This window comes from Balaenoptera ricei, chromosome 12 (genome assembly GCF_028023285.1).
Source record: "Balaenoptera ricei isolate mBalRic1 chromosome 12, mBalRic1.hap2, whole genome shotgun sequence".
NCBI classification, from domain to species: Eukaryota; Metazoa; Chordata; class Mammalia; order Artiodactyla; family Balaenopteridae; genus Balaenoptera; species Balaenoptera ricei.
The window spans coordinates 72,650,845-72,666,211 of NC_082650.1; the positions used below are offsets into that span (position 1 = coordinate 72,650,845).

Here is a 15,367-nt window from a genome sequence, read left to right on the forward strand (position 1 = left end):
TCTAGGATAGATCACATGTTAGGCCACAAAACAAGTCTTGGTAAACTTAAGAAGACTGAAATCATAGCAAGTAACTTTTCTGACCTAAATGATGTGAAACTAAATATCAACAGGAGGAAAACTGGAAATGTGACACATACATAGAAACTAAACAACACACTCCTAAATAAACAATGGACCAGAGAAGAAATTGAAAGGAAAAAAAAAATAGTATCTTGAGATAAATGAAACGTGAAACACAACATACCAGAACTAATGCAGTGCAGCAAAAGCATTTCTAAGAGGGAAGGTGATAGTGATAAATGCATGTTTCAAGAAAAAAAGTATCAAATTTTAAAACCTAACAACTTTATACCTCAAGGGACTAGAAAAAGAACAAACTAAGCCCAAGTTAAAAGAAGGAAGGAAGTAAAGATTAGAGCAGAAATAAAGAATAGAAAAGATTAACAAAACAAAGAGTTGGCTGTTTTAAAAGATAAACAAAATGGACAAACCTTTAGCTAGACTGAGGAAAGAAAAAGGGAGAGAACTCAAAATTATAAGTGAAAGACGGGACATTACAAATAATACCACAGAAGTACAACAGATCATAGGAAACTACTATAAAAATTAAATGCCGACAAACTGAACAACTTAGAGGAAATTGATAAATTGCTAGAAACATACAATCTATCAAGACTGAATCATTAAGAAATAGAAAATCCTGAAAAGAGCATGCTAGTAAGGAGATTGAATCAGTAATCAAAATTCTTCCAACAAAGAAAATTCCGGGAACAGATGGCTTCACTGGTAAATTCTATCAAATTTTTAAAGAATTAATGTCAGTCCTTCTCAAACTTCCAAAAAGTAGAAGAGGAAGGAATACTCTCAAACTTATTTTACAGGCCAGCATTACCCTGATAACAAAGCCAGATAAGGACACTACAAGAAAAATAGACCAATTTCCCTGATGAATATAGATGCAACAATTCTCAAAAAAAAAAAAAAAAATAGAGACCTGCAAGCAGGCACCAAGCACTGCCCCCTGTCCTGGGAGTGCACAGGCTGCAGCCACCCCTAGGAGACCCCTGAGCAGGCACCAAGTGCTACCCACTGTCCCAGGAGTGCATGGGCTGCAGCTGCCCCAGGAGACACCTGAGCAGGCACCAAGTGCTGCCCCCACTGTCCAAGAAGCACACAAGGGGGCCGTGCATGCGCACCCCATATCAAGGGGATAATGGCCAGCATGCACTGAGGAAAGAGGCAGCAAGCATCCAATCTAAAGACAGCCCCTCAATTCTGGAGAAGATGGCAGAGTAGAAGGACTTGAGCTCACTTCCTCTCACGAAAACACCAAAATCATAACTAACTGCTGAACAACCATCAACAAAAAAGACTGGAACTTATCATAAAGATGTTTTTACATTCAAAGACAAAGAAGAAGCCACAATGAGACAGTAGGAGGGGCACTTTCATGACATAATAAAATCCCATACATACCAAGTGGATAACCCACAAACTGGAAGATCATTATTATCACAGAGGTTCTCCCACAGGAGTGAGAGTTCTGAGCCCCACGTCAGTCTCCCAAGCCTGAGGGTCTGGCATTGGGAGGAGGAACCCCCAGAGCATTTGGCTTTGAAGGCCAGCGGGACGTGACTGCAGGAGCTCCACAGGACTGGGGGAAACAGACTCCGCTCTTGGAGGGTGCACACAAGTTTTCCCAGCACAAAGCAGTAACTCCATAGGATCCTGGGCTAGACCTACCTGCGGGTCTTGTAGGGTCTCCTGGGGAGGCGGGGGTTGGCTGTGGCTCATTGGGGGGCAAGGACACTGGTGGCAGAGGCCCCAGGAACACTGATCAGCATGAGCTATCCCGGGGGTTGCCATTTTGGCACCAATTCCTGGCTCTAGCCAACACCCAACAGCCTGCAGGCTCCAGTGCTGAAATACCTCAGGCCAAAAAAACAGCAGATAGGAGCTTAGCCCCACCCATCAGCAGACAGGCTGCCTAAAGCCATACTGAGCTCACAGCCACCTCTAAACGAACAACTTGACGTGGCCCTGCCCACCAGAGGGACAAGATTGAGCTCCACCCACAAGTAGGCAGTCACCAGTCCCTCCCACCAGGAAGCCTGCACAAGCCCCTGGACCAGCCTCACCCACCAGGGGCAGACATCCAAAGCAAGAAGAACTACGATCCTGCAACCTGCGGAAAGGAGACCATAAACACAAAGTTACACAAAATGAGATGACAGAGAAATATGTTCCAGACAAAGGAACAAGTTAACTCACAAGAACAACTAAGTGAAGTGCAGACAGGCAATCTACCTGAAAAAGAATTCAGAGTAATGATAGTAAACATGATCCAAGATCTCAGAAAAAGAATGGTGGCACAGACTGAGACGATACAAGAAATGTTAACAAAGAGCTAGAAGATTTAAAGAACAAACAGAGATGAACAGTACAATAAGTGAAATGAAAAATACACTAGTAGGAATCAATAGCAGAATAAATGAGGGAGAAGAACAAATAAGTGAGCTGGAAGACAGGATGGTGGGAATCACTGCTGTGGAACAGAATAAAGAAAGAAGAATGAAAAGAAATGGGGATAGTGTCAGAGACCTCTGACACAACATTAAACACACCAACATTTGCATTATAGGGGTCTCAGAAGGAGGAGAGAGAGAAAGGGCCTGAGAAAATATTCGAAGAGATTATAGCCAAAAACTTCCCTAATATGAGAAAGGAAACACTCAAGTCCAGGAAGTACAGTAGAGTCCCATGCAGGATAAACCCAAGGAGGAACACACCAAGACACATATTAATCAAACTGACAAAAATTAAAGACAAAGAAAAAATATTAAAAGCAACAAGGGAAAAGCAACAAATGACATACAGGGGAACTCCCATAAGGTTATCAGCTGATTTTTCAGCAGAAACTCTGCAGGCCACAAGGGAGTGGCACCATATATTTAAAGTGATGAAAGGGAGAAACCTACAACCAAGAATACTCTACCCAGTAGGGCTCTCATTTAGAGTCAGCAGAGAAATCAAAAGCTTTACAGACAAGCAAAAGCTAAGAGAATTCAGCACCACCAAACCAGCTTTACAACAAATACTAAAGGAACTTATCTAGGCAGAAAAGAAAAGGCCCCAACCAGAAACAAGAAAATTACAAATGGGAAAGCTCACCAGTAAAGGCAAATATAAGTAAAGGTAGGAAATCATCCACACACAAATATGATATCAGAACCAGCAGTTGTGAGAAGAGGAGAGTACAAATTCAGGATATTAGAAATGTATTTGCAATTAAGAGACCAGCAACTTAAAACAATCTTGTATATATATAGACTGCTATATCAAAACCTCATAGTAACTGCAAACCAAAAGTCTACAGTAGATACACACACAAAAAGGAAAAGCAATCCAAAGACAACACTAAAGATAGTCATCAAATCACAAGAGAAGAGAACAAAAGAGGAAGGGAAGAAAAAAGGCCTACAAAAACAAATCCAAAACAATTAACAAAATGGTAATAAGAATATACATATTAATAATTACCTTAAATATAAATGGATTAAATGCTCCAACCAAAAGACATAGACTGGCTGAATGGATACAAAATCAAGACCCATATATATGCTGTCTACAGAAGACCCACTTCAGATGTAGGGACTCATACAGACTGAAAGTGAGGGGATGGAAAAAGTATTCCATGCACATGGAAATCAAAAGAAAGCTGAAGTAGCAATACTTATATGAGACAGAATAGACTTTAAAATAAAGACTTAGCAGAGACAAAAAGGACACTACATAATGATCAAGGGATCAATCCAAGAAGAAGATATAACAATTGTAAATATATATATGCACCCAACATAGGAGCACCTCAACATATAAGGCTAACAACCATAAAAAGGGAAATCGACAATAACACAATAATAGTGGGGAACTTTAACACCTCACTTTTCATCAATGGACAAATCATCCAGACAGACTATCAGTACGGAAACACAGGCCTTAAATGACACATTAGACCAGAAGGACTTAATTGATATTTACATTATTAACATTCCATCAGTAAGCAGCAGAATATACTTTCTTCTCAAGTGCACGTGGAACATTCTCCAGGATAGATCACATCTTGGGTCATAAATCAAGCCTTGGTAAATTTAAGAAAACTGAAATCATACCAAGCATCTTTTCCAACCACAATGCTATGAGATTAGAAATCAATTACAGGGGAAAATTGTGAAAAACAACAGACATGTGGAGGCTAAACAATATGTTACTAAACAACCAGTGGATCACTGAAGAAGTCAAAGAGAAAACCAAAAAATAGAGACAAATGAAAACGAAAGCACAACGATCCAAAACCTATGGGATGCAACAAAAGCAGTTCTAAGAGGGAAGTTTATAGCAATACAGTCTTACCTCAGGAAACAAGAAAAATGTCAAATATACAACCTAACCTTACACCTAAAGCAACTAGAGAAGAACAAATCCCAAAGGAAAGAAATCGTAAAGATCAGAACAGAAATAAATGAAATAGAGATGAAGAAAACAATAGAAAAGATCAATGAAACTAAAAGCTGGTTCTTTGAAAAGGTAAACAAAATTGATAAACCTTTAGCCAGACTCATCAAGAAAAAAAGGGAGAGGGCTCAAATCAATAAAATCAATAAAATAAGAAATGAAAAGGAGAAGTTACAGTGGACACCACAGAAATACAAAGGATCATAAGAGACTACTGCAAACAACTGTATGCCAATAAAATGGACAACCTAGAAGAAATGGACAAATTCTTAGAAAGACACAAGCTTCCAAGACTGAACCAGAAAAAATAGAAAATATGAACAGACCAATCACAAGTACTGAAACAGTGATTTAAAAACTTTCAAAAATTGGGAGTTTGGAATTGACATGTACACACTGCTATGTCTAAAATGGATAACCAACAAGGACCTACTGTATAGCACAGGGAACTCTGCTCAATATTCTGTAATAACCTAAATGGGAAAAGAATTTGAAAAAGAATAGATTCATGTATATAACTGAATCACTTTGCTGTATACCTGAAACTAACACAACATTGTTAATCAACTATACTCCAATACAAAATAAAAATTTTTTTAAAAAAGAAAAGAAAACCTAGACTTTGGTTTAAAATGATTGCACATTGTGTATGGATGTACATAATTTATCTAATTTCGTTTTGGAATGTATTATTCTCATTCATTAAAAAAAATTATAGTTGTAAACCATGCTTTGATCACACACTTTCACTTAAATCTTTACACAGTTGTGTGACCTTCCCCTTAGGATCAATTCCTAGAAGTTGAATTGCTGGGATAAAGAGTCAATACATTTTTAAGATGTTTGCTGTGTATGCCATTTTGTCTTTTAAAAACCAATATAATGTATAGGATTATTTCTCATATCCTTTTGCTTATATTAAGTGGTATTATCTTTCCTTAAAATTTGTTAATCTGATAGATGAAAATATTGTCCTATTTCAATTTGCAGTTCTTTGATTAATAGTGAAGTAGAAAATTGTCACATTTGTGGACAGTTCATTTTTTTCTCTAACTTGCTGATTTGTGTCCTTCGACATTTTTCTCTTGGGTCTTTTTCTTTCTGATTTGTAAGAGTTCTGTGTATTTTTAGAATACTGATTCCTTCCTGTCAATATTAATGGTATATTAATGGGCCAAATTATCCATTTTATTGTACCTTAAAGGTTTAATTTTCTCTTCAGAACTCTTCCATAGCAAAAAAACAAAAACACAAAAAACTTCCAACAAACAAAAGTCCAGGACCAGATGGCTTCACAGGCGAATTCTATTAAACATTTAGAGAAGAGTTAACACCCATCCTTCTGAAACTTCCAAAAACGTACAGAGGAAGGAACACTCCCAAGCTCATTCTTTGAGGCCACCATCACCCTGATACCACAAAAAAAGAAAATTACAGGTCAGTATCACTGATGAACATAGATGCAAAAATCCTCAACAAAATACTAGCAAACCGAATCCCACAATGCATTAAAAGGATCATACACCATGATCAAGTGGGATTTATCCCAGGGATGCAGGTATTCTTCAATATCCTCAAATCAATCAGTGTGATACACCACATTAACAAAGTGAAGAATAAAAACCATATGATTATCTCAATAGATGCAGAAAAAGGTTTTGACAAAATTCAACACCCATTTATGATAAAAACTCTCCAGAAAATGGGCATAGAGGGAACTTACCTCAGCATAATGAAGGCCACAGCTAATATCATTCTCAATAGTGAAAATCTGAAAGCATTCCCTCTAAGATCAGGAACAAGATGAGGATGTCCACTCTCACCACTGTTATTCAAATAGTTTTGGAAGTCCTAGCCATGGCAATCAGAGAAGAAAAAGAAATAAAAGGAATACAAATTGGAAAAGAAGAAGTAAAACTGTCACTGTTTGCAGATGACATGATACTATACAGACAAAATCCTAAAGATGCTACCAGAAAACTACTAGAACTAATCAATGAATTTGGTAAAGTTGCAGGATACAAAATTAATACACAGAAATCTCTTGCATTCCTATACACTAACAATGAAAGATCAGAAAGAGAAATTAAGGAAACAGTCAAATTTACCATCACATCAAAAAGAATAAAATACATAGGAAGAAACCTACCTAAGGAGACAAAAGACCTGTACTCTGAAAACTATAAGATGCTGATGAAAGAAATTGAAGATGATACAACCAGCTGGAAAGATATACCATGTTCTTGGATTGGAAGAATCAATACTGTCAAAATAACTATACTACCCAAGGTAATCTACAGATTCATTGCAATCCCTGTCAAATAAACGCATTATCAAAATGCGTTTTTCACAGAACTAGAAAGAAAACTTTTAAAATTTGTACGGAAACACAAAAGACCTCAAATAGCCAAAACAATCTTGAGAAAGAAGAACAGAGCTAGAGGAATCATGCTCCCTGACTTCAGACTATGCAACAAAGCTACAGTCATCAAAACAATGTGGTATTGGCACAAAAACAGACATAGATCAATGGAACAGGATGGAGAGCCCAGAAATAAACCCACACACATGTGGTCAATTAATCTATGACAATGGAGGCAAGAATATACAATGGAGAAAAGAAAGTTTCTTCAATAAGTGGTGCTGGGAAAACCGGACAGCTACATGCAAAAGAATGAAATTAGAACATTCTCTAACACCATATACAAAAGTAAACTCAAAATGAATTAAAGACCTAAATGTAAGACCAGATACTATAAACCTCTCAGAGGAAAACATAGGCAGAACTCTCTGTGACATGAATTGCAGCAATGCCTTTTTGAATCTGTCTCTTAGAATAATGGAAATAAAAACAAACATAAAAAAATAGGACCTAATTAAACTTAAAAGCTTTTGCACAGCCAAGGAAACCATAAACAAAACAAAAAGACAACCCACAGAATGGGAGAAAATATTTGCAAATGAAGTGACCGGCAAGGGATTAATCTCCAAAATATACAAACAGGTTATGCAGCTCTATATCAAAAAAAACACCAACAACCCAATAAAAAGAAATGGACAGAAGATCTAAATAGACAAAGAAGACATACAGATGGCCAAAAAGCACATGAAAAGATGCTCAACATGAGAAATGCCAATCAAAACTACAATGAGGTATCACCTCACACCAGTCAGAAAGGCCATCATCAAAAAGTCTATGAACAATAAATGCTGGAGAGGATGTGAAGAAAAGGGGACAGGACCCTCCTACACTGTTGGTGGGAATGTAAATGGGTACAATCACTCTGGAGAACAGTATGGAGGTTCCTTAAGAAACTAAAAATAGAGTTATCATATGACCCAGCAATCCCACTGCTGGGCATATATCCAGAGGAAACTGTAATTCGAAAAGATACATGCAGCCCAGTGTTCATAGCAGCACTATTTACAATAGCCAAGACATGGAAGCAACCTTAATCTCCATTGACAGTGGAATGGATAAAGAAGTTGTGGTACATATATATATGTAGTGGAATATTACTTAGCCATAAAAAAGAACAAAATAATACCATTTGTAGCAACATGGATGGACCTAGAGATTATCAGACTAAGTGAAATGAGTCACGCAAAGACAAATATCATATATCACTCATGTGGAATCTAATTTTTTTAAAAAATGATACAAATGAACTTACTTACAAAACAGAAACAGACTCACAGATTTCAAAAAACAAACTTATGGTTACCAAAGGGGAAATGTGTTGGGGAGAGGGATAAATTAGGAGTTTGGGATTAACATATACACACTACTATATATAAAATAGATAACAACAAGGACCTACTGTATAGCACAGGGAACTCTACTCAATATTCTGTAATAACCTATATGGGAAAAGAATCTGAAAAAAAAAGAATATATAAATATATAAATGAATCACTTTGCTGTACACCTGAAACTAACACAACATTGTAAATCAACTATACTCCAATAAAGTTAAAAAAATAAAAACAGTGAAGTCAAAAGGCTGCTGTAGCAGCACATATAGTGAAACCTTTGCATCTTCTAGTGGAGACTTATTTCCTAGATTAACAGTACAGATGCTTGTAAGAAGCTACAGGGTAATGTTTTTTGGTTTTGTGGGTTTTTTTCAGAATTGAAATTACAGAACAAATTTAATGCTTGTAGCACTTGTGAAAGGGACCTTTTAAACCTGTGTTTTTCCTTTCTATTTGGAAGCTGCTCTCAGCTCTGAGTTCTATTATAATGAATATGAGGGGAAGCCTTCATGACCCACCTACACCAAGGCATACTTATACTACCAATAATACCACTGTCAATGTATAGAAGATGACCGTATCAGGACATAATTATTTCCAAAAAGGCATATATTCCTTGTTTAAAAAAAAAATTAGCAAGCCAAATTCAACAGCACATTAAAAGGATCATACACCATGATCAAGTGAGATTCATTCCTGGGATGTAAGGATGGTTTAGCATATGCAAATCAATAAATGTGATACACCACATTAACTGAATGAAAGATAAAAATCATATGATCATCTCAATCAGTGTAGAAAAAACATATGACAATATTAAACACTCATTCATGATAAAAAAAAAAGTCTTAACAAATTAGGTATAAAATGAATGTACCTCAACATAATAAAGGCCATAGATAACAAGACCACAGCTAACATCATACTCAGTGGTGAGAGGCTGGAAGCTTTTGTGCTAAGATCAGGAACAAGAAAAGAATGCTCGGGCTTCCCTGGTGGCGCAGTGGTTGAGAATCTGCCTGCTAATGCAGGGGACATGGGTTCAAGCCCTGGTCTGGGAAGATCCCACATGCTGCGGAGCAACTAGGCCCATGAGCCACAACTACTGAGCCTGCGCGTCTAGAGCCTGTGCTCCGCAACAAGAGAGGCTGCGATAGTGAGAGGCCCGCACACCGCGATGAAGAGTGGCCCCCACTTGCCGCAACTAGAGAAAGCCCTCGCACAGAAACGAAGACCCAACACAGCCAAAAATAAATAAGTAAATAAATAAATAAATAATTAAAAAAAAAAAAAAAAAAAGAATGCTCTCACCACTTTTATTCAGCATAGTACTAGAAGCCTTAGCCAGAGGAATCAGTCAAGAAAAATAAAGGCATCAGAATTGGAAAGCGTGAAATAAAATTGTCTCTGTGAATGACATTATTTTATACATAGAAAATCCTAAAGACTCCGCCTAAAAACCACTGGTCAACAAATTCAGTAAATCTGCAGGATACCAAAATCAGTATACAAAAATCAGTAATGTTTCTATATACTAACAACAAATTATCCGAAAAATAAAACAATTCTATTTACAGTAATATCAAAAACAATAAAATCTTGGAAATAAATTTATCTAAGGAGATAAAAGATCTGTACACTGATAACTATAAGACATTGATAAAAGAAATTGAAGAAGACACAAATAGAAAGGTATTCAATGTTCACGGATTAGAAGAATTGATACTGTTAAAATGTCCAAAGCCATCTACAGATTCACAACAATCCCTGTCAAGATTCCAATGGCATTTTTTACAGTAATAGAAAAAACAATCTGAAATTTGTATGGAACCACAAAAGACCACAAATAGCCAAAGCAATCCTAAGAAAGAAGAACAAAGCTGGAAGCATCTCATTTCCTAATTTCAAACTATATTATACAAATACATAGCTGTAGTAATCAAAACAGTATGGTCCTGGCATTAAAAATAGACACACAGACCAATGGAATCAAATCAAGAACCCGGAAATAAATCCATGTGTACATATTTGATAAGGGAGCCAAGAATACTCTTTGGACAAAAGACAGTTTCTTCTATAAATGGTTGTGGGAAAATTTGATATTCACATGCAAAAGACTGAAACTAGACCCTTACCTTACACCACACACAAAAATTAATTCTAAATGGATTAGAGACTTAAATGTAAGACCAGAAACCATAAAATTCCTAGAATAAAATATAGGGATATAGGGGGAACATTCCCTGACATGTCTTGGCATAGATCCTTTTTGGATATGACACCTGAAACACAAGCAGTGAAATAAACAATAAACAAATGGGACTACATCAAACTAAAAAATCCTGCACAACCAAAGAAATAATCAACATGATGAAAAGGCAACCTATGAAGTGGGAGAAAATATTTGGAAACCACACATCTGATAAGGAGCTAATATCCAAATATTCAAGGGACTCACACAACTCAAGAGCAAAAAAAAAAAAAAAAAAATTTAAAAATGGGTAAAGGACCTGAATAGACTTTATTACAAAGAAGATATTAAAAAATGGCCAACAGCTACATCAAAAGGTGTTCAATATCACTAATCATTAGGGAAATTCAAGTCAAACCCACAGTGAGCTATATCAAAAAGAATGGCTATTATCAAAAACACAAAAGTAACAAGTATTGATGAGGATGTGGAGAAAAAGGAACCCATGTGCACTGTTGGTGAGACTGTAAATTGGTGCAGCCGGTGCTCATTGAAGCATTATTTACATCAGCCAAGACATGGAAATAATGTTAAGTGTCCATCAGTGGGTGAATGGGTAAAGAAAATGTGATATATATACATACAATGGAATGGTATTCAGCCATTAAAAAAAAAAAAAAAAGAAACCCTGCCACTTGCAACAACATGGATGGACCTTGAGGGCCTTTATGCTAAGTCAGACAGAGAAATACAGATTCTTTGTAATCTTACATGTGTACTCTAAACAACCCCAAACACACTGAAACAAAAATCAGATTGGCAGTTGCCAGAGGCAGGGTGCGGGGGAATTGGGGGAAGGTGGTCAGAAGGTTAAAACTTCCAGTACAAGATTTTGAAACTTATGTGAGGTGACAGATGTTAACTAAACTTACTGTGGTAGTCATTTCACAGTCTTTACATATGTCACGTCACTACACTGTATACCTTAAACTTATACAATGTTATGTTAGTTATGGTTAAATGCCAAATTTCAATACATAATAGACATCCAAAATTTTCAAAATATAATGTTTAAAACTTAGAATTGAAAATTCATACAGCATTTTGTATTCCGCTTAACTCAAGCACGTGTTTATACAGTATTTCTGAAATTCTTTTATTTTAGAATTACGAAGTTACTCTGTAGCCAGGCAGAATTATAAATAAAAATTTTACTGCAGAGGTTCAGCGGGTGTAACGTTTGGCAACATTATTGGCTTTGTTGCCCTAACTAGTTTTTGTATGTCTAGCTTTCTGTGGTTTGAAGTGCCTGTGACTGATTCCCTTATGATGAGGTATTTTGAAATTATAAGAACAGTATTATAAGTTACTGGACAAGGTACACTTATTTCACAGTTGAAAAAAATTGACCTACATAAGCAAGGCAGTCTAGTGTGGTGGTTAAGAGCAGGGACTCTGGGGCCACCCTGCCTGGGTGTGAATCGTGACTCTGCCTGCAACGGGTTCTGTGTGAATCTAGGGCAGATTAATTTTTTGTTTATTTGTGCCTCTCTTTCCCTAGCTGTTAAATGGGGGTGAATATGTAGAATATCTCCTAGTGTGTTGGCAAGATTAAATGTTAACATATGTAAAATGCTTAAAGCCAAGCCTGGCACATGATAGATGTATGTGCTTTTATCTTATATAATTCCTGCTGCTACAATGTATGGTTCATTAATGACATGTGTTGCATTAAAACTGTCTTGATTGCATCCCAAGTACTGTTCTTAAGAACAGCATTATAGGGACTTCCCTGGTGGTGCAGTAGTTAAGAATCCACCTGCCAATTCAGGGGACATGGGTTCGAGCCCTGGTCCAGGAAGACCCCACATGCCGTGGAGCAACTAAGCCCGTGCGCCACAACTACTGAGCCCACATTGCCGCAACTAGACCAAGCCCGCGTGCAGCAACAAAGACCCAATGCAGCCAAAAATTAAATTAAATTTAAAAAAAAATTCTTAAAAAAAACCAGAAACAGCATTTTGGGATGTTTGGATTCATTCCAAGGTATTAGATGCTTTAAATGGTACCCTTCCCCCCCTCCCCCCACCATGGCTTAAAAGAAAAAGACTTTAAACTCCATAACTCCCTATCAGAATTAGATATTAAAATTCCCACTTACTCTTCACTTGCAAGCCTGTTTATTGACCCAGCGGGGCCCGTTAGGTAACTCTCCCCTCCCTCTGCCTCCCTCCCCTCTGATATATAGGTCACAGGTTTACCATCGTCAGCATTGTCCCACTTGAGCTCTTTGAGGCTATTAGAGGTTCTTCACCCACACTATGAACTCTAAAGTAATGCGGCATTTTTTAATTTGCAGATAATACAGCAGACACACCAAGTAGTAGAAACCGAGCAAAACAAAGAAATTGAGAAATGGAAAAGACTTGCACAGCTGAAGAATCGTGAGCTGGACAAGTTCCGCACGGAGTTAGACTCGATTTTGGATGTTCTCCGGGAGCTGCACCGGCAGGGGGTGGTCATGCCAGTTGCTTTGGCAGAAGAAGTGAACGCACCAGAGTATTACTAGAAACTCGCATGTCACGTGACCTCACAGAAAGGCCTGAAGATGGACGGTGGATGGGATCTCTGTCAGGAGGCTTTTGAAAAAAGTGTTACAGTATGTTGCCAGGACACAAAAGCAACATTTCAAAATAAATCACCCTTTACCAATTAGAAAAAAAAAGAGCAGCATTAATGCTGTATTTTACTGAAAATCATTAACCAGTCACATTTTAAATAATTTATGGACAAGTCCCTTTTTGTCAGGTGATTAGAACTAGTGAGATTTATTGCAAAAGGTCTCACTTACACGCTAGATATGCAAAGAAAACTAAGTTGCAAATACTTTGCCATCATTGACTAAGTGTGTATTCTTAATTCCTGGCCAGAAGGACAGCTCCTTTTTCCCACAGACACACAGGGAGGAATGTGAGCACAGAGGCTCGGACAGTCACCAGAGTAGTGGCGCTTCCGTGATCATTTTGATGAGAGTTGTAACTTCTGTACAAGTAGACAGGGAGTGAACTCTCGTGTTCTCCCAGATTTCCACTCCTACCTCTAGGTGCCTCATTTTGCACCTGATATAAAAGTGCAGAATATATTTCACAAGTAATAGGGGAATTTGATTTATTCACTGTTTTAATCTTTCATGCTACATGTCTTAAATGTCAGTCCCTTTTTTGTAACTTTAAGGTTATAAACAGAATATAGCATTTTCACTTCATTTAAAAAGTAAATATATGTTCACTAGAAAAAATTAAAAGCATGCATAAAGGTAGCCAGATTATTCTTTTATTTTACAATTTCATTTCCAAAAGCAGATAGTGGGCATACAAGATAACTGGTAAGTTAAAGCTGTAGCTACTTTGTTTTCAAATGTTCTGGCCCAGTGCTGTCCAGTAGAAGGATTGTGTGAGCCACATGTAATTTTAAATTTTCTAGTAGCCACATTTAAAAAGATAAAAAGAAACAAGTTAATTTTGGTAATTTATGTAATATATCTAAAATAACAATATAAAAATTGGGTTCTTACATTCTTTTTTTCATACTAAGTCCCCAAAATCTGGCAAGTTTTCCATTTATAGCACATCTCAGTTTGGACCAGCACATTCCAAGTGCTCAATAACTACATGCCAGCAAGTGCAGTTCTAAAATAATCATTACAAAGTGAAATGCTTTATAAAGGACAGTTGAAATAAATCTTAGTGAAATTATAGGTAGCAAATATGAAACATGGAAATTAAAGGAATGCAATTAATGTCCAGAATTTTTAATGTCCTTTTCCTAAGAGGGTAGAAAGCATTAATTATAGTTCTTTTTTATGTGAAAGAATTTTAAGTTATAATATAAACTATTTTGGTTATTATTTGAGTGTGCTTTTGTCTATTTTTTTATCTGCAAACCTGCTATATTTATAACTACACCCCGCCCCCGTTTGTCTTTTTGACTATCCATGGGCCATTCATTCTAAGCACAAACATAGCTGATTCTGAAACACAAGAAGTACAGACATTAAACAGATTATCACTTACAGAGAAAGTACCTCCTATTTTGATGAGGACTCCATATTCTGTTTTAGAATAAGCTGTGCACATGGCACAGCTTCAATTTTACTTACAGAGTAAAGGTCCATACATACTATCAGAACTATTAGTTACAACTAGAAACCTCGGGGATCATACCCCATCCCTTAGTTATTGCACGGGGAGGGTCTAGGATGAGAACACAGAAGGTGGACACATTTAGGCCATCTTGAAAAGGAAGGCTTTTATGAAGATTCAAACTCCAGAAATGATCAGTCCTCTTCTGCCACTTCCATCTCCCTCACAATGTCGTAGGACACCTGCATCCACAGGCCTTCCCTTCAGGAACCTGGTCAAGATACCTGGTTACTGCTGTCACCGCTTTTGTGCAGAGAGATTTCTGATTGGATCTCTTGTGAGCCCACAGCGTTCCATAACTAGTATCTACCCATCAACCCTCAGAAATCCAGGCTTTAGTATTAGGGTCCCATTCTATATTAGAAAAATCCTAAATTTGTGACTAAATGCCAAGAAGATGGAAACATCTATTCCTCTTTCCCACTCATACTTCCTAAGGGCTCTAATTGGGTAGGTCTAACATCTGCAGGCATGTTATATAACAGGTAAACTTACTTGGAATTGGACACTTTGTAGTTACATAACTATTCAATGGCCTACTTTGAGGAGCCCCTTAGCAATGGTTGGAAGAGTGAAGTTTGAAAGTTTTCTAATCCCGGTTACGGATAATTCTACTTTACTATTTGAACCTGTTAATTATAGCCTTTTTCACTTTCTATCGAAGAGTCTTTAATGAAAAGCACATGTATTCCTTCTCAGC

The 15,367-nt window shown here is 37.1% G+C and overlaps 1 protein-coding gene across 4 annotated transcripts in view; it reads left to right on the forward strand.

Moving 5' to 3' along the window:
- CEP162 (centrosomal protein 162) overlaps positions 1 to 14,372 on the forward strand; it is a 92,539-nt gene extending 78,167 nt beyond the window's left edge. For 3 of the 4 annotated variants that reach the window (XM_059941714.1, XM_059941717.1, XM_059941716.1), the window contains exon 27: positions 12,825 to 14,372. In XM_059941714.1, the coding sequence (XP_059797697.1) occupies positions 12,825 to 13,034 (210 nt within the window). In that variant the 3' untranslated portion in view covers positions 13,035 to 14,372. Of the gene's footprint in view, positions 1 to 5,740; positions 5,956 to 12,824 lie in introns of all 4 variants that reach the window. The other variant, XR_009506224.1, reaches the window with a different exon arrangement.
- Positions 14,373 to 15,367: the final 995 nt, after the last annotated feature.